General features: G+C 42.5%; 1 protein-coding gene across 1 annotated transcript in view; it reads right to left on the bottom strand.

Annotated features, from left to right (window-relative positions):
* Positions 1 to 22,319, bottom strand: part of LRRC1 (leucine rich repeat containing 1) — a 222,038-nt gene extending 199,719 nt beyond the window's left edge. Inside the window, exon 1 of the mRNA XM_030198969.1 lies at positions 21,618 to 22,319. Coding sequence (XP_030054829.1) covers positions 21,618 to 21,776 — 159 coding nt within the window. The 5' untranslated portion in view covers positions 21,777 to 22,319. The remainder of the gene's footprint in view (positions 1 to 21,617) is intronic.
* Between the last annotated feature and the right edge of the window lie 838 nt (positions 22,320 to 23,157).

Here is a 23,157-nt window from a genome sequence, read left to right as displayed (position 1 = left end):
TAATCTATTTCATCCTTTATGAATTTTTTTTTGATCTTCTACACTTCCTTCCTAAACTCATCAAGATCCTTACTATAATCTCCTATCAACATGGGCCAATCAGTTTTAAAAATTCCAGTTCCTTATCCCATTTTATTTTTGGTAGTTTCTGCTTTCTGACTTGCTGTGTGGATTACAAGAACCATAACTCTAAAGAATATTTATTTAAAACAAATCAATTTTTTCATAAAATTTTAATCTATATACATTTTAAACTCATTCATTATTCTTAATTCTCTTGGGATGCTTTTGCTTTCACAATACTCCAGTAATGTAGCAGAATATAATTCTGATCTTCCTAGTTTTCTTGCCTAGTTTGAATGTCTCTTCTCAGTTCTCTTTATTATATGAAGAAAGTTATGGGTATTTTAATAAAATGACTAATTATTGGCAATGGTACTAGGTGTGGTTTCTAATCCTGGAAAGGCAGCCAGTACGGTTACCAGCACACTGGGATTTGCAGTCATTGCACAATAATCCAGGGCACACGTGTTGGAGTCTGAAGGAATCTGCACTTTTGACCTCTCCTTGCACACTACTGCAGAAGTGCTCAAATTAGAGAGGAAAGAATAGGCCCTAGAAGTAAGAAAGAGGTTGGGAACTACAGGCTAGTAAGTCTGACTTCTGCGGTAAGTACATTCATGGAAATGCTTTTAAAACAGAGAATAGTGAAGTTTCTGGAATGAATCCAATGGATTGCAGGACCCGAGGCAGCGTGGTTTCGCTAGAGGCAGGTCTTAAAAGACTATTCTGATTAACTCTACTGGGTGACCAGATAGTTACATAAGTATTGACATACTGGGACACACCAAAGGTCCATCAAGCCCAGCATCCTGTTTCCAACAGTGGCCAATCCAGGTCACAAATACTTGGCAAGATCCCAAAAAAGTACAAAACATTTTATGCTACTTATCCCAGAAATAGTGGATTTTCCCCAAGTCCAATTTAAGAATGGTCTATGGACTTTTCCTTTAGGAAGCCATCCAAACCTTTTTTAAAGTCTGCTAAGCTAACCGCCCTTACCACATTCTCTGGCAACGAATTCCAGAGTTTAATTACACATTGAGTGAAGAAACATCTTTGTGGATGATACCAAAATCTACAATAGGATAGACACCTGGTGTGGATAGCATGAGGAAGGATCTAGCAAAGCTTGAAGAAGGGTCCAGAATTTGGCAGCTAAGATTTAATGCTAAAAAAAATAATAAAAATAAAAATGCAGGGTCCATTTTTTCATAAAATCTTCATCTGTATACACATATTATGGAGAGAAGAACTTTTGTGCATGAAAGAGGAGCAGGACTTGGGTGTGATCATATATGATGTATGATGATCTTAAGATGGCCAAACGGGTAGAAAAGGCAACGGTGAAAGCAAAATCTAGAAGGATGATTGGGTGCAAAGCGAGACGAATGGCCAGTAGGAAAAAGGAGATTATGAACATGGGGCTATGTTTGACATTTTAGCCTCCTTTCCAGAATAGAAAATCCAGCATTAAAATTCTTTTACCTTCTAAGGGATCTTTGCTCCTTTTTTATATCCTGTTTTTTGACTACTCCTAATGGGTGCTGTTATGTCAGAATAAATAGCACATCAAATTACCATATTATTTCTCTAGCCTTGATTTATATTTTACTGTAAATTTTGATATATAGATCCATCTTTCGCAACCTGGTACAGTCAATGGTGCTAAGCCACCTGGACTATTGCAACGCACTATACGTTGGTTGCAAAGAACAGACTATCAAGAAACTTCAAACAGCCCAGAACACCGCAGCCAGACTCATATTCGGAAAAACAAAATATGAAAGTGCAAAACCCCTAAGAAAGAAACTGCACTGGCTCCCACTCAAGGAACGAAGCACATTCAAGATATGCACGATTGTTCATAAAATCATTTACGGAGCCGCCCTGACCTACATGCTAGACCTCGTTGACCTACCTCCTAGAAATGCTAAAAGATCTGCCCGCACATTTCTGAATCTACACTTCCCCAGCTGTAAAGGACTAAAATACAAACTAACAAATGCAACCAGCTTCTCGTACATGAGCACACAACTGTGGAACGCACTACCATCAAAACTGAAAACAATTAACGAAATAACTATCTTTCGCAAATCTCTGAAAACCTCTCTCTTCAACAAGGCCTCCACGAGAACCCGTAGCTTAACCATAACACTTCACCACCCCAACCCAACTTAAACAACGTCTTTCTTTAGATGTTTACTTAGTTCTTCTCTGTCGTCCTTGATCTCTTTGTAACACCAATTTGTATCTTTTAACCTGTGTTGGCGATGCCATAACCGATCTTTGTAAGCCACATTGAGCCTGCAAATAGGTGGGAAAATGTGGGATTCAAGTGCAATAAATAAATAAATATATAATAAACATGTGCTGCTTTTAATATTTTTGGTTTTGCGATTGCTTTATACTTGCTACTGTGATTTTTATGGCAACCCAATATAATACTCTGGACAAAACAGCCTTTGATACAATAGCCCATAGTCCTTCACAAAAATAAGAAATATAGTAAAATCTCTATCTCCCTTCCCTGGGGGGTCCAGCATCTCTTCTCCCCCTCTATCCTCCACTCCCTCATCTGAGCTCTCTTCCTTCAACTCCCTCTAGTGCAGCATCTTTCTCTCCCCATCCCCATGTTCTGTCATCTCTGTCCTACTATCCCCTTCCCTGCATTCTGGCATCTCTCTCCCTTCCTCCCCTTCCCATGGTCTAGAAATGCATCACTTGCCCTTCTTTCCCACTCACCCCCTATTGGAGGATCACTACTACTACTACTACTATTTAGCATTTCTATAGTGCTACAAGGTATACGCAGCGCTGCACAAATATAGAAGAAAGACAGTCCCTGCTCAAAGAGCTTACAGTCTAATAGACAAAAATTAAAGTAAGCAAATCAAATCAATTAATGTGAACAGGAAGGAAGAGAGGAGGGTAGGTGGAGGCGAGTGGTTACAAGTGGTTATGAGTCAAAAGCAATGTTAAAGAGGTGGGCTTTCAGTCTAGATTTAAAGGTGGCCAAGGATGGGGCAAGACATAGGGGCTCAGGAAGTTTATTCCAGGTGTAGGGTGCAGCGAGACAGAAGGCGCGAAGTCTGGAGTTGGCAGTAGTGGAGAAGGGAACAGATAAGTACATAAGTACATAAGTAGTGCCATACTGGGAAAGACCAAAGGTCCATCTAGCCCAGCATCCTGTCACCGACAGTGGCCAATCCAGGTCAAGGGCACCTGGCACGCTCCCCAAACGTAAAAACATTCCAGACAAGTTATACCTAAAAATGAGGAATTTTTCCAGTCCATTTAATAGCGGTCTATGGACTTGTCCTTTAGGAATCTATCTAACCCCTTTTTAAACTCCGTCAAGCTAACCGCCCGTACCACGTTCTCCGGCAATGAATTCCAGAGTCTAATTACACGTTGGGTGAAGAAAAATTTTCTCCGATTCGTTTTAAATTTACCACACTGTAGCTTCAACTCATGCCCTCTAGTCCTAGTATTTTTGGATAGCGTGAACAGTCGCTTCACATCCACCCGATCCATTCCACTCATTATTTTATACACTTCTATCATATCTCCCCTCAGCCGTCTCTTCTCCAAGCTGAAAAGCCCTAGCCTTCTCAGCCTCTCTTCATAGGAAAGTCGTCCCATCCCCACTATCATTTTTGTCGCCCTTCGCTGTACCTTTTCCAATTCTACTATATCTTTTTTGAGATACGGAGACCAGTACTGAACACAATACTCCAGGTGCGGTCGCACCATGGAGCGATACAACGGCATTATAACATCCGCACACCTGGACTCCATACCCTTCCTAATAACACCCAACATTCTATTCGCTTTCCTAGCAGCAGCAGCACACTGAGCAGAAGGTTTCAGCGTATCATCGACGATAAGAAGGATTTATCCATGGAGCGGAGTGCACGGGAAGGGGTGTAGGGAAGGACGAGTGTGGAGAGATACTGGGGAGCAGCAGAGTGAATACATTTATAGGTTAGTAGAAGAAGTTTGAACAGGATGCGAAAACGGATAGGGAGCCAGTGAAGGGTCTTGAGGAGAGGGGTAGTATGAGTAAAGCGACCCTGGCGGAAGATGAGACGGGCAGCAGAGTTTTGAACCGACTGGAGAGGGGAGAGGTGACTAAGTGGGAGGCCAGCAAGAAGCAGATTGCAGTAGTCTAAACGAGAGGTGAGGGAAGGGAAGGGTGAGAGAGATAATTGGACTGTGCAGGGTAGGCAGGAGGAAAAGGGGAGGCATTCCAGACAGTGCGCATTGAAACTGGGGTTGGCAATGGGGAGAAACCTCGGCTCAAAGTAGCATCGAGTTGCATCGGAAGGAGCAGAACAGGTAGAATACCTGGGGGTGGGCCCTTTTGTCAGGGGGCTCATTTGTCAGGTGCCCAATTGTTGCTAGGCCTTTTCGTCAAGGGCTGATTTGCCGGGGGCTATTTTTTTCAGGAGCTTTTTTTGTGTTTGTTTGGGGTTTTTTTTGTGTGTCGGGTTTATTTTGACCAGGTACCGATTTTTATATAATAAATTGTTGTAATATTTTTATTATGAACCGCAGTATGCCAACAAACCTCATAAACAAATGTTTTGAGTTAGTCCATTAAAAAGGATCACCTGCAATTTGTTTGCCCATCTTTCTTTCTTTCTACCTCTCCAGAGCAAGCAGCTGTTGGGTCATTATTTCCTGTCCAGTATACAGTTCCTTATGCCTGCCAGAGCCATTCACTGTGCAGATGCTTACCTTCAATTTGCAACTGCAAGCATAAACTGTAATTAGCAAAGAAAAGGAGGAATTATAACTTTACAAGCCAAGCAATGAAAGAGAAATAGGCTGTTTTATTCAGCAGTTCAAAGCGAATACTTTTATAATCACCAAAAGAGCTTTGTTCCAGTACCGTTTCACTTGAAAAGCAATCTTTCCCTCCCAACGAACTCATAAATGGGAAAAATGCAAGGGAACTAAGAATAATAATTATAGTCATTCAAGAAATTGTGTTTGACTATTGTAGTAAACTGTGAAGGCTGCTACTGCAAACCAATCGCCAGCCCAGAGCTTAACTGAACCAGGTTTTGAATGTCAACATCTTTTAAAGTTTTGAATTATGTATGTTTGAACAGAGCCATTACTCCCATTGTGTGTATTGTTCTATTGATAAGTTTATAGTCACTGATTTATAAAAGCCACAAACAATACGCATGTTCAACCCTGTTGCATCAAATTTAATGAATTCTGCCCTACCCGCAACTATCGTGAACAAGGACACTATGTTACTGTGCGTCTTCACAGCCTGTACTTCAAGACGTTTATTTCCTTTCCTTCCTGTCCCTTGCACTGCTGGATGGACCCAAATCATACAGTTTTTAAAGCACTGTGAACGTTATGTTCCAGTACTCAGATCAAATGACTTCAGTCAATCCAAAACACTGCTACTTGCATCTTATGCCACACACATAAATCAGACCATGGCATTCCATTGTTTTACTGGGAACACTGGCTCCCAATTCATGTATTTTATTTCTTTATTTACCGCCTTTTTGAAGGAATTCACTCAAGGCGGTGTACAGTCAATTTAAATTCAGCACCCTTGCCCAGAGAACACTCCATGTGGGTCAACTATTTTAACTATCATCCATGATCACGCCATTCATCTCTCGTTCCCTACATTCCCCACAGGATTTCTGCTTGATGATCTCCCCAAAGTTGATCCCAAATGCTCTAGTGCTTTCTTCTACATGACTCATTTTATGAAACGGGTTTACTTCTGCTTTCCATATAGAGTCTTCCTATAAGAAGTTTAGAGCTATGTTATGCTAAAGACTTTCTCTTTCAGCAGACTTACGGTGACACAGTTCAAAGTAGCTCCCATGGCTGTGTATCAATTTTTCCTCTTATTTCTTTTCCCATTTTTTCCATGCTCTGTTTTGCTTTTCTGTTCTATAAATTAATAGTGCTCCTTTCCAGCTTTTTTGAATAGAATGCAGGGGCGTAGCCAGACAACAGATTTTGGGTGGGCCCAGGCAAGAAGTGGGTGGGCACCAAGTGTTCTCCACACCACCAGCAACAAAAAAATATCTAAGCTGGCAGGAAAACGCTTCTTTCCACCTTGGCAGTCTGCAGAAGGCATGCGCTGAAAACTGAGCATGCGCAGGTTCCGGTATCATTGAGAGTAGCGTTTTTGTTACAATTAGGCGGAAGTCTTCAGCTGATGGAGCTTTGGATCCCCACCAGCTACCGCTAAATGTGTGCTACTGTTGGGTGGGCCTGAGCCCTAAGTGGGTGGGCCCTGGCCCACCCAGGCCCACCTGTGGCTACGCCACTGATTAGAATGTACACCGCCTCGATGTGCTTGCTCACAAAAGATGGTATATCAAATTTTACTTAGAACATTAAAAACATGTATCTAAAGCCACAACTTCAGTGGCTCTGAGTATGAATATAGGGCAGGAATTTAATCCAATCAGCACTAGCAGAAATAGTTAATAACACTGCTATCACAACCATCTCCATCTCTCTCATCTAAAGCAAGATTAACCCTTTGGTGGGTACTATGCAAACATGTATGTTGCAGCCCCCAATGTAATATAAATACATTTTCAAACCCCCTTGTTTATTTATTTAACACATTTGTACCCCACATTTTCCCACCAATTTGCAGGCTCATCCCCTGGCAAAATCAATTCTCCCAATCCTACTTCTTAGCTGTTGTTGCCCCATACTCTGTCAGCTTTCTTCTGTGGTTAGAACGACATGGGGCTAGCAGGTTTCACAAAATTATAGGGCCACCCATGGTTCTCATCACAAAGGAAGGAGGCAGAAGCCAAGAAGTGCTGCAGAGAACCCCTGCTTGTTGAACCATTAAACTTTGGAGTCAAAGCTGAAGCCCAATAATACAGAATATTATTCTGGGCTTTCCTGAATAACTTACAGAGTAGGACTTCCCAAACTGTGGGTCACAACCCCAAATCGGGTAGCAAAACCCACATCTGGGGTCATGACTTGGGCGAGTCCTCCATAAATATGTCGTTGGACTGTGCCTCCTGGGGGTCACAATCTTTCTGTGGCCAAGCACATGGAGATTGTAGAGTGTTCAAAATACACTGAAGAATAGTTAAATATCCCCATACCTAAACAGAAAATGTTCATATTTATTTATGAACACAATACTTGGTTATCTGCAGCCTAGTAGAGGTTCATCCTCTGAGTTACTTATTTACTTAATTTTCTTATTTCACTTGCAAGCCTAAAGCTATTGAAATGGTGTATATTCAGAAACAGTTGGTATTTTTTCTGTACCTGGAGGCAATATAAAAGGTAGATCAAGGGCCTTTCTACCCAAGAAATTAAGTTAAGGGGCCCTTTTACGAAGGCGTGGTAGAGCTACAGTCTGGGTAATGTGCAGCAAAACAACACTATCACCGGTCGCACCCAGGTGCCCTGCGGTAGTTCTGCTTTTGCCATGCGCAGTTTCCCATGCTAGATAATCATGTTTTTCTAGCGTGGGGATGAGAAATAGGCATGCCAGGTGGTAATCGGGCAGCGTAGGCACATTACTGCACACTGCAGCACATGAGCCCTTACAGCCTACTAAATAGGTGGCCAATAATGGCAGAAATACAAATTCGGCCATTTTAGAGCTATGCTAAAAAAGTGGCCGAAGCATGCGGGGAAAACCATGAGCTAAAACTAATGCCGGCCACTTTTTAGCTTGGCTTAGTAAAAGGACCCCTTAAAGGTTATGATACAGCCTCTTATTATATGTATATTACTCTACATTAGCATTCATAGCTTCACACACCCATCACTAAATGAAATCCAATAAAGCAACTTGTAAAGCTCTGACACAAATAGTTCCAGGGTATACCGAAACAATTTACCTCAGCATCCAAATATAGGTAATATTTATGGTACTACAAATATTTATTCCATATTTTTCCTATGGCTATAACTGGCTATTATTAAAATAACAGAAACTAAATATTCATAATCCAAACCAGAGCAGTTTTAAACACTACAAAATCCAGTTACATTAGTAGGGAAACTATCATGGGAAGAACAGTACAAGCATGAGTGCTGTGTACTGAACTACGGCAAACCAAGGATCAGAACACATGCCATCAAGTTAATCCCCATAACCATCACAATCATATACTTGTTAACAAGTTCGTAATAAGTAATTAGACACATAGTAGATGACGGCAGACAAAGACCTGCACGGTCCATCCAGTCTGCCCAACAAGATAAACTCATATGTGCTACTTTTTGTGTATACCTTACCTTGATTTTTATCTGCCATTTCCAGGGCACAGACCGTAGAAGTCTGCCCAGCACTAGCCCCGCCTCCCACCCACTAGCCCTGCCTCCCACCACCAGTGCTGCCACCCAATCTCCGCTAAGCTTCTGAGGATCCATTCCTTCTGAACAAGATTCCTTTATGTTTATCCCACGCATTTTTTTTAATTCCGTTACCATTTTCATCCCCACCACCTCCCGCGGGAGGGCATTCCAAGTATCCACCACTCTCTCCGTGAAAAAATACTTCCTGACATTTTTCTTGAGTCTGCCCCCCTTCAATCTCATTTCATGTCCTTTACTTCTACCGCCTTCCCACCTCTGGAAAAGGTTCATTTGCAGATTAATACCTTTCAAATATCTGAACGTCTGTATCATATCACCCCTGTTTCTCCTTTCCTCCAGGGTATACGTGTTCAGGTCAGCAAGTCTCTCCTCATACATATTGTAATGCAAATCCCATACCATTTTTGTAGCTTTTCTTTGCACCGCTTCAATCCTTTTCACATCCTTAGCAAGATACGGCCTCCAAAACTGAACACAATACTTCAGGTGGGGCCTCACCAACGACTTGTACAAGGGCATAAACACCTCCTTTCTTCTGCTGGTCACACCTCTCTCTATACAGCCCAGCAATCTTCTTGCTACGGCCACCGCCTTGTCACACTTGTTTCATCGCCTTCAGATCCTCAGATACTATCACCCCAAGATCCCTCTCCCCATCTGTACATATCAGACTCTCACCGGCTAACACATACATCTCCCGTGGATTTCTACTCCCTAAGTGCATCACTTTGCATTTCTTCGCATTGAATTTTAATTGCCAAACCTTAGACCTAGAGATGGGAGTAATTAAATTTGCTGATGACACAAAGTTATTCAAAGTCGTTAAATTGCGGGAGGATTGTGAAAAATTACAAGAGGACCTTAAGAGACTGGGAGCCTGGGCGTCTAAATGGCAGGTGACGTTTAATGTGAGCAAGTGCAAAGTGATGCATGTGGGAAAGAAGAACGTGAATTATAGCTACGTCATGCAAGGTTCCACGTTAGGAGTCACGGACCAAGAAAGGAATCTAGGTGTCGTCGTCGATGATATGGTGAAACCTTCTGCTCAGTGTGCTGCTGTAGCTAAGAAAGCAAATAGAATGTTAGGTATTATTAGGAAAGGAATGGAAAACAAAAATGAGGATGTTATAATGCCTTTGTATCGCTTCATGGTGCGACCGCACTTCGAATATTGTGTTCAATTCTGGTCGCCGTATCTCAAAAAAGATATAGTGGAATTAGAAAAGCTGCAGAGAAGGGCAACGAAAATGATAAAGGGGATGGGATGACTTCCCTATGAGGAAAGGCTAAAGCAGCTAGGGCTCTTCAGCTTGGAGAAAAGGTGGCTAAGAAGAGATATGATAGAGGTCTATAAAATAATGAGTGGAGTTGAATTGGAAAGCATCTGTTTACGCTTTCCAAAAATACTAGGACAAGGGGGCATGTGATGAAGCTACAATGTAGTAAATTTAAAACAAATTGGAGAAATTTTTCTTCACTCAACGTGTAATTCAACCCTGGAATTTGTTGCCAGAGAATATGGTAAAGGCGGTTAGCTTAGCGGAGTTTTAAAAAGCTTTGGACGGCTTCTAAAGGAAAAGTCCATAGACCATTATTAAATGGACTTGGGGAAAATCCACTATTTCTGGGATAAGCAGTATAGAATGTTTTTGTACTTTGTTGGGATCTTGCCAGGTATTTGTGACCTGGATTGGCCACTGTTGGAAACAGGATGCTGGGCTTGATGGACCTTTGGTCTTTCCCAGTATGGCAATACTTATGTACTTATATGCCCATTTGTAGAGAGATCCAATATTTAGAAATTGATCTCAACTCACAATTGACTATGGAGCCTCAGATTCAAAAGGTGATAAGGAGCTGTTTTGTTGTTTTAAAGCTATGTATGCAGTGTAGGCCATTACTTTCTTCAGCTAACTTTTGCAGGCGATGTGCATGACAACTATTGAAATACCATTTACTATGGTTTGCCACCATCCTCTGATATACTGGCATTCATTTTCCTTTCTGTTTTTAGACTGTGCACCTCTTTGATTTGGCTAGGAAAGCTGGTCTAGCAAGAGTTTAATAAACTAAACTAAGACATTTCAATCAGCATATGAACCACCATGTTCTGCACTAACTCCATGTGCATGTTTTCAGTATCTTATACTGAGCCATTGTGCATTAGATTGGTTAGCAGTGTTAGCTCAGACTCAATTTAAAATGCTGATTTAAACACTTAAAGGGTACCAAAGTTTTGTGCCAATGTCTCCTCTCAATTGTTCTGTTCTTCACAAAATGTTTTTTTCATTGAAAGTGATGCACAAGGCCTTTACTACAAATTTTGTTGATCCACACTTGTAAGTGTATTCCATATGAGGAAAGGTTAAGAGGTTAGGGCTCTCCAGGTTGCAAAAGAGACAGCTGAGGGGGGATATAAAATCCCGAGTGGTATAGAACAGGTAGAAGCGAATCAATTTTTCACTATTTCAAAAAGTACAAAGACCAGGGGACACTCAATGAAATTACATGGAAATGCTTTTAAAACAAATTGGAGGAAATAGTTTTTTCAAGCAAAGAATAGTTCAGCTCCAGAACTCGCTGCTGGAGAATGCCATAATAGTGGTTAGCATATTTGGGTTTAAAAAAAGGTTTGGACAAGTTCCTGGAAGAAAAGTCCATAGTCTGTTATTGAGATGGACAGGGGGAAGCCACTGCTTGCCCCGGGATTAAAAGTATGGAACGTTGCTACAATTTGGGTTTCTGCCAGGTAGTTGTGACCTGGATTGGCCACTGTTGGAAACAGGATACTGGCTACATGGACCATTGGTCTGACCCAGTATGGCTATTCTTGTGTTCTTACATACTTTGACTTCAATCTCATATTTGGCCATTTCAGAAGGGATCACGCAGCTCTTACTCAAGCAGTTTTTTGGGTGCTGTTAATCAGTGAAGGAGAAGATTTAGTACTGTGATGTTTGTAATTCTGTAATTAAGTGAATAAGCCATTGCCTAATATATATATATATATATATATATATATATATATATAGTTCCTTGCCTAGAATGATGCAACATATAAACTTGTGACCAGATGAAGAGAGGATGTCTCCAAAGCTAGTCACAGTCAAATTTACTCCAATTACTAAAGGTATCATCTACAGTTCATTTACACATATCCAAAAGGGCTACCAGCAACAGAGTGAAGGTTAAAATACTGGGCTGAGAATCAGGGAATTTCCACCTATACAAACTCTTCTACAGAATCTCAAGAAATACTTCAAGAAATCTCACTGGAGCTCCTCGGGATCTTGGACAAGTCATCTAACCCTCCAAACTTAGGGCTTCTTTTACTAAGCTGCGGTAAAAAAAGGGGCCTTAGTGTGCACTTACATGGGTTTTTCCCTGCACGTTAAGGCCATTTTTACCATAGCAAGGAACTGGCTAAAATTTCCTTTTTTTTTTTTTTTTTTTTTAAATTAATGGCCATGCGCTAGTGCTGTGGGAGCACTTACCAACACCTATTTTGTAGGCGGTTCGGGCTCACATAGTAATCCTGCACAAAGCATTACGTGGTAGTGCAGACGGACTAAGGGGTCCCTTTACTAAGCTGATGCGAGCTGAGGCCTCCTTTTGCCGCAGCAGGTAAAAAGGCTGTCTTTTTCTGAGGACAAGAAATGGCCATGCAATAAGTGAACCACTTGCCGCTTAGTCGTTTCAGGGGGAAGAGGAGCACTTACCGCCACCCACTGAGGTGGCAGTAAGGGCTCCAGCGCTAACCCAACGGAAACCAGCAGCCTGATTACCACCAGGTAAGCACTGGCATTACAAAAAACAGAAACTATTTTTGTAGCACTGGAAATAGCGTGTGCTGGGGGTGGGAGCTACTGCTGGGCTCCTGCAGTAGCTCTGGATTGACGTATGTGAAGCATAGCTCTGGATTGGCATATGGGAAGCATGTTACCGCAACCCAACCCTTTAGTAAAAAGGCCCCTATGCGATTAGTGTGGGAACACCTCTCCACCTACCAGGCATGCCCCCACCAACAAAAACTATAAAATATTTTTTTTAGTGCATAGGTAGCACATGCAGATTTGAGACTTAGCACAAGACACCTGAGCCCACCCCATAGTAAGCCATTTTAGGGTGTTGTCAGTGCATGCTAGCACTTACTGCAGCTCAGTAAAATGACCCCTTAGATTGTAAGCCTTCAGGGGATAGGAAAGACCCTGTACCTGAATGTAAATTGCCTAGAACTGCAACTAAAAAAAGATGTGAGCTAAAAATCTCATGCCAGGCACACTTCCTTGCTCCCTGGGCCACACCACTTTCCTTCTTAGCAGAAATCCCAGAAAGTCTTCTCCCTGTTCAGAAATTTCTCATTTCTTACAGTTACGATCCATGAGATATAGCACAAGGGCTCATCTATACAGTGGTTAAGTATGTGGATTACTAAAGTGACTGTTAGGTCACTTCCCTCATGTTTCCCCAGACACAAAGAGAAAGTACAATAGTTCAGCAAGAATTCCTAAAACATAAAAAGAATGCATTGGAGTTGTAATGGTATCGCAATAGGGGTTTCTAGGTGGAACCACACATGATCCGATTATATATCCCCATTTCTTCCAATCAGAGACGGACTGACAGTGATATGGGCCCCTGGGCAGTAAAGGTCATTGCCCCCCCCCAGCCACTGCCACCAACCCCACCGCCGTGCTGCAGCCGCCACACCCTTCCCACACACTACAGCCCTCCAAGTCTGAGTGGGCTATTCCCTGTCCTACCTTGAAGGGCTCTGCTGGTAAAGTGGCTTCTTCAGGGGAAGGAAAAACCCCACTACTGCTATTCTGCCCGGCGCTGCTGTGTTTTCAAAATGGTGGGTCTCGACAGTCTTATGAGACTTCCACAGGGAGTCTCGGCAGCCATTTTTAAAACACAGAGGCACAAGGCAGAATTAACGACCGCAGACAGGAAAGAGTGTTGTTCTTTCCTGCCCCCACAGAGGCCACTAGACCACCAGGGCTCTTCAAGGTGAGACTGGGGAGGGCCCCCAGGCACTTCCCACTTGCCCAAATGGTCAGTCCACCTCTGATTACAATAAATATATGTAAGCATTCCAAACCACTAGAACACATTCACCACTTTCACTCAAGCATTACATTTGATTTTCATTTTGTTTTCTCCTGCAAAATACATAATTTAGTCAACCATACTGTATATACGAATTGCAGGGTTTTGCTGCTACTGGTCTCACTGCCTTTCTCTCTGGGAAAATGCTATTTGCCTAACTCCATTAAACAAACTGAATTCAGAACACCACTGAGGGAAATAGATTTTAATAAGATAAGCAGAAAAGATTCAGCAAAAATCATCCACATAATCATTCAATTCATATTATTTAGAAAAGAGTGTACTCTTCTAGAAAGTTGGAGGGGGTTAGGTATCTGCTATTTGTGGCATCTTGCTATGAAATAGAGCCAGAGGGATGCCAGGCTAAATAGAAAAAGGCGTTAACAGGCATTTAACCAAAAAAAAAAAATAGAAATTAGATCTCTGTGCAGACTGCAGGCGAGATCCCACTGAGAATACTGGAGGCCACATATTTTTTATTTATTGCATTTGTATCCCACCTTATCCCACCTATTTGCAGGCTCAAAGTGGCTTACATAATTTTGTTACATACAGTTAATCCTGGATGTCAGGTACAATTATTATTGTGCAGAGATTAATTAAGGGAAGAAGTAGAGAGAAGAAGGAAGGAATTTAATAGGTATCAGAAATCATACAGGCAATTCAGAGGAAGGCAACCGAAACTGTACTATAGAAGTCATGAGATGAAACATCAGGACCTAGAGCAGTCACTCCTAACCCAGTCCTCATGACACACCTAGACAGTCAGATTTTCAGGATACTCACCATGAATAAGCATGAGACCGATTTTCATACAATGGAGAACATAAGAAGAGCCATACTGGGTCAGACCCATGGTCCATCTAGCCCAGTATCATCTTTCCAACGGTGGCCAATCCAGGTCACAAGAACCTTGCAGAAATCCAAAGAGTAGCAAGAGGTAGTGTAACAAATTTATCTCATGCTTATTTACAGTGGAAATCCTGAAAACCTGACTTGATGGCATGTCCTGAGGACTCAGTTGAGAACCCCTGCCCTAAAAGAAAGATGAGACTGGGGAGATAAAATACAAACATCCAAATATTTGAAAGGTATTCCTATACAATCTAGCCTTCTGAAAAGGAAAAGACACGGCAAACCCAGGGGTCAGAATATAAAACTCCAGGTAGGCAGACTAAAGAAAGACAATAGGATAGATTTTTCCTCAGAAAGGGTAGTGTATATATGTAATGGACTCCTGAACAAAGTGCTGGGAACAACAATGGTACTAGAATTCCAAAAGACACAAAATTAACACAAAGTGACAAGAGGATAGTAACAAAATACTAGGATATTCTGCAGAAAAGAGGTTCATCCCAAACTAGCAATAAAATGATTATGTGTTTTCAAAAAGGACATAGAGGGGGAGGGAAGACTACACTGAATAGAACAGAAGTTACCACCCTAAACACATAAGAATAGCCATACCGGGTTAGACCAATGGTCCCATCTAGCCTAGTATCCTCCTTCCAACAGTGGCCAATCCGGATCACAAGCACCTGGCAGAAACCCAATTAGTAGCAACATTCCATGCTACCAATCCCGGGCAAGCAGTGGCTCCCCCCATGTCCATCTCAATAACAGACTAAGGACTTTTCCTCCAGGAACTTGTCCAAACCTTTTTTAAATCCAGATATGCTAACCACTGCTACCACATTCTCCGGAAGAGAGTTCCAGAGCTTAACTATTCTTTGAGTGAAAAAATATTTCTTCCTATTTATTTGAAAAATCGATTTCTATGTAATTTCATTGAGTATCCCCTGCACTTTGCACTTTTTGAAAGAGTGAAAAATTGATTCACTTCTACCTGTCCTACACCATTTAGGATTTTATAGAGCTCAGAAAAAGTTTCCAGACCTTTCACCTCGCAGGACAGATTGGATGGATCATGTCTGTCTTTATCTGCCATAATTTACTAGACTACTAGTAACTGCAATGCTTTAATATTATTAATCACAGGCTATTACAACCATACCTGGCAGTGTGAGGAACTGAGTTCTCATCTCTATTAAAGATGGAAGGAACCTAAGTACTGACTAAGTACAAAAGAAAATTGACAGCAACTACTTTATTAAAATTTGATTTTTTTCGCTCCAAAATTTACACGACAATTGCCACAAATATATGTACCATTCTTTTTAACTCTGTCACCAATCTAAGCTCCCCTTGGACTCACTGATACAGACAGGAAAAGTAGAAAAGTAAAGCTAAGAGCCTTCTAGCCGAAAAACTAATTCTCCTCTGGATGTTCAATACGGAATCCACAAGGCTCGATACACAGTGACAGCACAGATGAAAGCTCATTTTACTACTGGAAATTATTGCTTTATAGGATCATTGAAAGTTCTTAGACAATTTAAAGATGCTAAGGAAGAAATGGGAAAGAACCATGGAAAAAGTGATATTTACTGGACCAAATTAAAACAATCTGCAGTTAGCACATCAGATACCTCCAGGGCCATCTTTGCCTTCACCGGCCTCACTAATGGATTCTCTGTAACACATTCCTGCCAGAGTGTTTATCTTTCTAAGGTGCTACATTGCCCATAGTGATAAATGAGGACTTTGTCCACTGAAACAAGTGAAAATGATCAGATTATTTAGTTCCTATAGCAGTGAAACTTTCAAAGCTTGAACAAAAGAAGTAGTACTCCAAGGAAACTTTGAAAGCTTGAGCAAGCAATTTGCCAGATCTATGACAGTCTGCGAGGACTACACTTCAATCTGCTTCTTCCAGTGGCCGATTAATGCAAAAGGAAGGCTTTTCTCTCATTTGTGTGGCAACACCCAGGCATAACACCCAGACATTGCACAATCAATCTGATGATGTGTCTTTCAATTTCACCAATAATCACTCAGAGACACTGCAGTCATATCCATACCAATAACACAGGTCAGCTGACTAGTCTGGAAAATGCAGTGCCTCCCACTCACTGTACAGACACAAGGGCAAGGAATTTAATTAAGTTTGGAAGTAAGCAGGAAGTCACTGCAGTCTTACACTATGAAAAAGGACACTGGAAAAGTGGCAAGTCAAATGTAGTTAACAGGAAATAATTAAAAGGAAAGCTGTGGTCTCTTAAAATGTATATCCTGTAAAGAAATGCATGTTAATTAAATTAGGTGTATTTACAATAGGTGTGGATGAGAGTAATTAGGCCCTAATGGTTAAACCTCCCGCACCGTTCTGAATAGCACCATAAAAATACTGCCGGAACAGTGAAGAACAACGCCCTAATACTCAGCACTAATGAGCTGCAAATATAGGCATGATCATAGTGTTGAGTATTAGGAGTTCGGTGGGAGGATTGTGTTTGGCGCATGCGCAGAAGAGTTCCATGGTAAGCTCAGATCCTGTGCGCATGCGCCTGGTAAAACCCGAACATGAAGCACACATTGGCGTCTGTAATCTGTGGACTAAATATAAGCTTTTTTTCTTTTAGCTTGGACGCTTACATTTAGACACAGGAAACAGACACCAATGTGTGCTTTCACTTGGGTCTTCTGTTTCACACGACCAGCGCTCAAAGACTTCCACAGGCTTCCTTCTGTTTCCAAAAGCAATCAAAACCAGCAGATTTTGCAGAAAGAATCATGAAAGAAGCATGAGAATCATGAGAAATCCTCGCTTCCAACAGCCTAACGCCTGTGGTGATCTGGCGTTATTTTTTTTGCAGCGTTAAGGCAGTTTTGTTTCGGGCGCTCTATTCAGAGCATTGTGGAGGAATACAAAATGATCTCATTAACATGAGCTTGACTACATTAGCATGCTACCTGCATTGTTCATCTGCGCGCTCGTATGTTCCCACGCTTCAGGCCTCTGAACATTCTGCGCAGGTAAATGTGGCGCTAGTACGGTGCTAATGGCCTCTAGTGCTTGCATTTACTTTTGAGCATTGGGGCCTTAGTCATCCCCTGGCCCTCTCCCTCCCCCCTTACCTTCCCCCACCCCCTCAATCAGCACAGGGTTGGTTGTAAACTGCTTAGACGACTGTCCAGGATCAATTTGCGGTATATAAAAAGCGTGAAATAATAAATTCCTTTATAAAATGAAGGCTTATAAAATTAAAGACTGCTAGGCATGGCAGACTTCAAGTATTTTATTTATTTATTTATTTATTTATTTCCTGCTGCAGCTCCTTGTGACTCTGGGCAAATCACTTAACTCTCCATTGCCCCAGGTATCAAATACCTGTATATAATATGTAAACCACTTTGTAACCACAGAAAGGCAGTATATCAAATTTTATCCCCCTTCCCTTCCCTAAAGGACTGATAATCTCCCTTCTTCCCACCCCCAAATCCAACATGTCTCCCTTTTCTCTTCTTTCCCTCCTCTCCTATTCCCCCAAGTCCATTATCTCTTTCTTTTCTGGGGTCCATTATCTAACTCTCTCTCTCCCCTCCCTCCCATTGTCCATCACCTCCCCCTCCCCTCCATCCCCAAGAGCAGCAACACAGACTTGGTGGCAAGCAGCACGAAGCTCATCTTATGGCTGCTGGAGCTCACCACCTCAGCCATAGCTTCCACCGGTGGCCCCTCCAATTATGCAGCTTATTCCCCTCCCCCCACCTGGGATTTGGCATCTGCTCTCCTCAATCTCCCCCCCCCCCCCCTCCGCTGGTCTTCTATTAGTACCTGGCACTGGCAACATTATACATATACTGCCTATGGCCTGCTCCGAAGTTTTCCCACTGGCCTGTCTTGCCTCATCCAATGTTACTTCCTGTTTCTGCATCGGCGGGCCAGTTCAGAAGGAAAGCTTCGGAGCAGCTGCAGGTAGCATATGTGCAACACTGCCATTGCCGGGGACCACCTTTAAGGTAAAGAAAAGGGAAGAGAAATAGGACTTGATATACCACCTTTCTGTGAACTACATTCAAAGAGGTTTACATAGTATATACAAGTACTTATTTTGTACCTGGGGCAATGGAGGGTTAAGTGACTTTCCCCGAGTCACAAGAAGCTGCAGTGGGAATCGAACCCAGCTCCCCAGGATCAAAGTCCGTTGCACTAACGACTACGTAGACTGGCCAGGGGCGTGATTTTGAATCACTGGTGGGGAGAAAGATGCTGACCATGCCGAGGACAGGAGTGGGATTGGAAGAAAGCAGAAGAGACATTTAGAGCAGACAGGAGATACTGCAATGCAATTAATTTTTTAAAATCGCAATTAATAATTAATGCAGTAATAGCGAGTTAACTGTAATTAACTTGCAGCCTTGCGCTGTGAAGAAGCAAACTCTCAGCAAACTGATTAATAGTACTGCATGATCTATGATCCCCCGAAGAAGCCATAGCAAAACAGGTCCTGTTGGGATCGGAACTACAGATAAGTGCTGTTTTGCCTACTGAATACACATCAGATGAATCTGTATTCTGCATGATAAGTTTTGCATTTCAAGGAAAAGTTTTGAGTGTTGCATCTTATTAAAAAATTAAAATGGTGGAGGTTTTTCAAGGCCAGTGATTATACTTTACCCATATATGCTTTGTGTTAAGCCCTTTAAAACGATCAGGGTTTGTTTTAACACTGCTGGGTATCTGAAGTCTTTTCCCAACCAGTAATTGGACACTGCATGAATTCTTGACATCATGCAATTGGTTCTTCACAATTGGTATACGTGTTGACACAGAGTATTGGTATGGAACTTTAATTCGTCCATTTGGCTATATTAACTTACAGCCCTACCATACCTTTACTAAACAAAACAGCAGTCTAAGTACTGTGTCCTTGAACAACCTTTGAACTAGTCGGTGCATATAATCTCAAGATCAAGGGTCAATGGCATATCTGTGAATTTCACATTTGAACTGACTTACTGTACAATGAAAAAAAAACACTGACTAAGGATTTTATATTAAGACTTTATACAAAACCTTGGAAAACAAACATCCTTTTTAGTTGTCTTGCACAATAAATATAGCTGTAGTTCTCCAAGTTCTAAATTTAAGATGGCTCGTTGTGCAGTCTAGCGAAAGTAATCCCCTAGCTGAGCAATAAGTTTTAGATCCAAAGTGATATGAGGCAGCATATTCTGAAGTGAGCTAAGAGAATATAGCACACAACGCCAAAATTCCCTGCTCTGATTTAGAGCTTTCCAAGAGTCAAACACGCCTGCCTTCTAGGAGGTCAGCCTAATCAAAGACTACAGAACTTCAGTCAGCCAAAAAGTAACTTCCTTGCTCAGAATCATCTTTGAATTCTGAGCATACACTTCTCACCCAATCCTCTATTCCACCTGCAACAGCATTGGTCTCTCTCAATTTGAGCACAAAATTCAGGGGCAGTGGATCACTACAAAAGGGGGGTCAAACAAACCACCTACGCCCCTTCTGCACCCCTCTCCCATGTTCCCTAGCTCCTGATGCTGTGTAGGACAAAAAGCTGATCGAGCTACAGTGGCTCACCCCATTTATTTATTGGGATTTATTAACTGCCATTATGATGAGATTCATCTAAGGCAGTGTACAACAGGTACAGTTTAACAAAAAAAACTTACAATTTTATTACCAGCATAACAATAGTAAAATAACCAAGAATAAACATAAATACAGTAAAAAAGGTAAACTTGAAAACAATAAATTGAAACCTAGAACTACCGTGAAACAGTATCAAAGATACACACATTTAACAGCAGTGGAATTCAAATACCAGAGATATAAAACAATGTTAGCATAATACTAATAATACACCTAATACGCATGCATTAGAGCATTTAACTAACATAGATATGATGCTAAATAGTTTCTACAATACAGCTTTACCATATAGCTAAGGGACCAAGCGCAGATATATGAAGGGCACAAGATGCGTGGCACAGAGTCAGTTGGGATAATTTGATGGTTAGCTAAAATCAAGGCAAGTTCTTTGTATAGTTAAGCATGAGATAAGAAACTGATCTAAGTTACAGTATATGTAGCAAGCTAGTCTAGGTGCAGAATGGGTGTATAGTCATTCCACCGCCCATGTTCTCAGGTGAAGGTAACATTCATTTTCTGCCCAGCAGAAGCAAAACCTGGCTTCCTTGGCGTATGGATGCACTCCAACAAGCAGGATTTGCAAGATGGGTAGCTGCAAACAACTACACCATTGTTTCAAAAAAAACACCATTCAGCAAAGAAGGTAAACTTGTCTGGATGCTTGTGATCCTAAACAGGATCTCCCACACTGAGAGCTATAATGCAAAATGAAATGGGTAACGCCACTGTCAAAATCTGGAAGGGGTCACTGCCTAATACAGTGATTCCCAAACTTTTTATTATAGCAGAGCCTCTACAATATTTTCATACACTGAGGAACCCTCAATTTCTGTAAACATATAGGCGTTCTTGCAAACAGATTCTATAATCTAATTTCTAAAGGAATCCAATGTGGGAATCACTTACCTAATATATTCAAAACTGAGTTAAAAACTGATGTCAAAATCTACCCCCCAAAAAGTACATAAATAAAATGTGCTCGTATTGATTCCTGCATTAATCCCTCTTCAAAGGCTAGAATGGTTCAGACTTTCCCAGGTGGTTAGCCAGAAACTTATTTTTTTGAACAGAAGATAATGTTTCATATGCATTTTGTTCTCTTATTTTATCACAGTTCTGAGCCTTGTGGTGTTAAAATGTTGATCAGAAGATATTGAATACCCACCATTTTCATTCCATTTAAATACAATTTATTTTCAAGGCAAATAGTGGTCCCCAACCCTCTGATTGTTTCGGAGGTACTTCTAAGCCATGTTTAAATAAATAAAGCAGAAATTCATTTTAATGCCAATCACACTAGCTGAGGGCGTCTAGCCTAATCACTAAGCTGACAACATGCACCTAAGGAACATTTTTAAGCCAGGACTAGGTGATCTGAAGGTGCAAAACAGAAAAGTGAAACACTCCGGATAAACCGGACAAAAGTTCGAAGTGCGATGACTCTCTTAAAAGTTTTGTAACAAACGGGGGGGGGGGGGGACTTTTGCACCACTCTAACTAGTATCACACCACATGCAAGCAGTGCCGGAGGGATGGGCGAGGGATCCGGGGTCTGCTCCCCGCTTACCTTGGGCAGCTCCCGCAGCTGGTTGGCGTCCAGCAGCAGTTCCTCCAGGCTGCGGCTGTAGCGATAGACCTCGTCGGGGACAGCGAGCAGGGAGCAGTGCCTCTTGTCCAGCGACTCCACATGACGGTTGCACCGCCACAGGGGGATGCACTGCAACATGCCCGAGAGCTGGCCGCTCCCCCCACCCCCTAGCCAGCTAATCCAGCCCAGGATCGCGCGAGTGGAATCCGAACCCCAGCAGTGGAGGTGGCAGATAATGGGCGAAGGAGATGTCTGTCTGTCTGTCTCTGCTCCGGGAACAAAGCCTCAGCCGGCGGGAAGCTCCTGCGATCTCCCGGTCATCGGGAGTTTCCGGGCTGGCGCTGCGTGCTGGTGGTGGCTCCTGCTGTCCACTTTACATCGCGTGCGTCCCCCCGATCCGATCGCTTCTCCGCCCCCTCCCTAGGCTGGCTTAGCCTCTGCTTTCGGGCTCGGGCTGACCCGGAACACACGGCTGCTCCCTCCTTCCAGCCTGACGTCAGCAGCACTCCCGGTCACTGCCGCGCCCCGGGACAGAGGGGGAGGGGTGCGGCCAAGGCGATCCCCGGCGCCCGGGACAGAAGGGAGGGGGGTGTGGCCGACGCTTTCCCCGGCGCCTGGGACAGAGAGGAGGAGGCGCGGCCAAGGCGATCCCTGGTGCCCGGTCAGACTCAGAGGGGGGAGGGTGTGGCTAGTACGAGCCCAGCGCTTGCTTGGTGGGTGGTAGTCCAAATCGAGCCAAACTTTTCGCCTTCCACCTCTTTCTGCGCGATCCCGTCCTAGAAACTCTCTCTCCTTGTGTGCCTCATGGACTAGCATATTAGTTTGGGGGTAGCACCTCCTATTGGTCTCTCAATGGGAGTGTTGCAGGAAGAGGCTTCAATCAGGAGTGAATCCCTATTAGGATTCCCCTAATCTCAGTACAGATGATGCTTCTAAGCAAACACGAAATGTTGCGGCGGGTAAATCGATGGGTTTTTACTTTTGAGGCGGGCACCGTAGGGTTAGATATTAGGAGACGATGTTTCTTAAAAAAAAATTGTGGCTAGCTCTCTGTGTATTGAAGGGTCACCTTGTGGGAGAATATGAGTCATTCAAAGTTGTCGAACGTGGACTCCAATTTTGCCATGGTGCAGAAACGCTTACCTTTGGAAATTAAAGACTTCATTTGTATTCATTTGAAACTTGAGATGTTGGAGAATGCTAGTAGAGGGAGGGAGGGAGGAAGGAATCTACATTTTTTTAAATTTTCCTATCGTGCATTTACAGTCAGCAGAGATTCTCCAGGTGGGATTTCTGTTGCTGATTGCTATACTCCTAAAAAGTTTTGTCTGCAGAGTGCAGACACAAAAGGTTGTTGATACTTAAGAACATAAGAGCAGCCATACTGGGTCACAGGGCCGTGCCTAGGGTCTCTGGCGCCCCCCTGCAGACTATCAATTGACGCCCCCCCCCCCCCATGAAAATGATCGCTCACCACTTGCCACACTGAAAGGAATTGTCAGCAATATTCTTAGAAACA

Source organism: Microcaecilia unicolor, chromosome 3, assembly GCF_901765095.1.
Source record: "Microcaecilia unicolor chromosome 3, aMicUni1.1, whole genome shotgun sequence".
Taxonomy (NCBI): Eukaryota; Metazoa; Chordata; class Amphibia; order Gymnophiona; family Siphonopidae; genus Microcaecilia; species Microcaecilia unicolor.
Note: the sequence above shows the minus strand (reverse complement) of the source record. Positions and strands in the feature narration are given on the sequence as shown.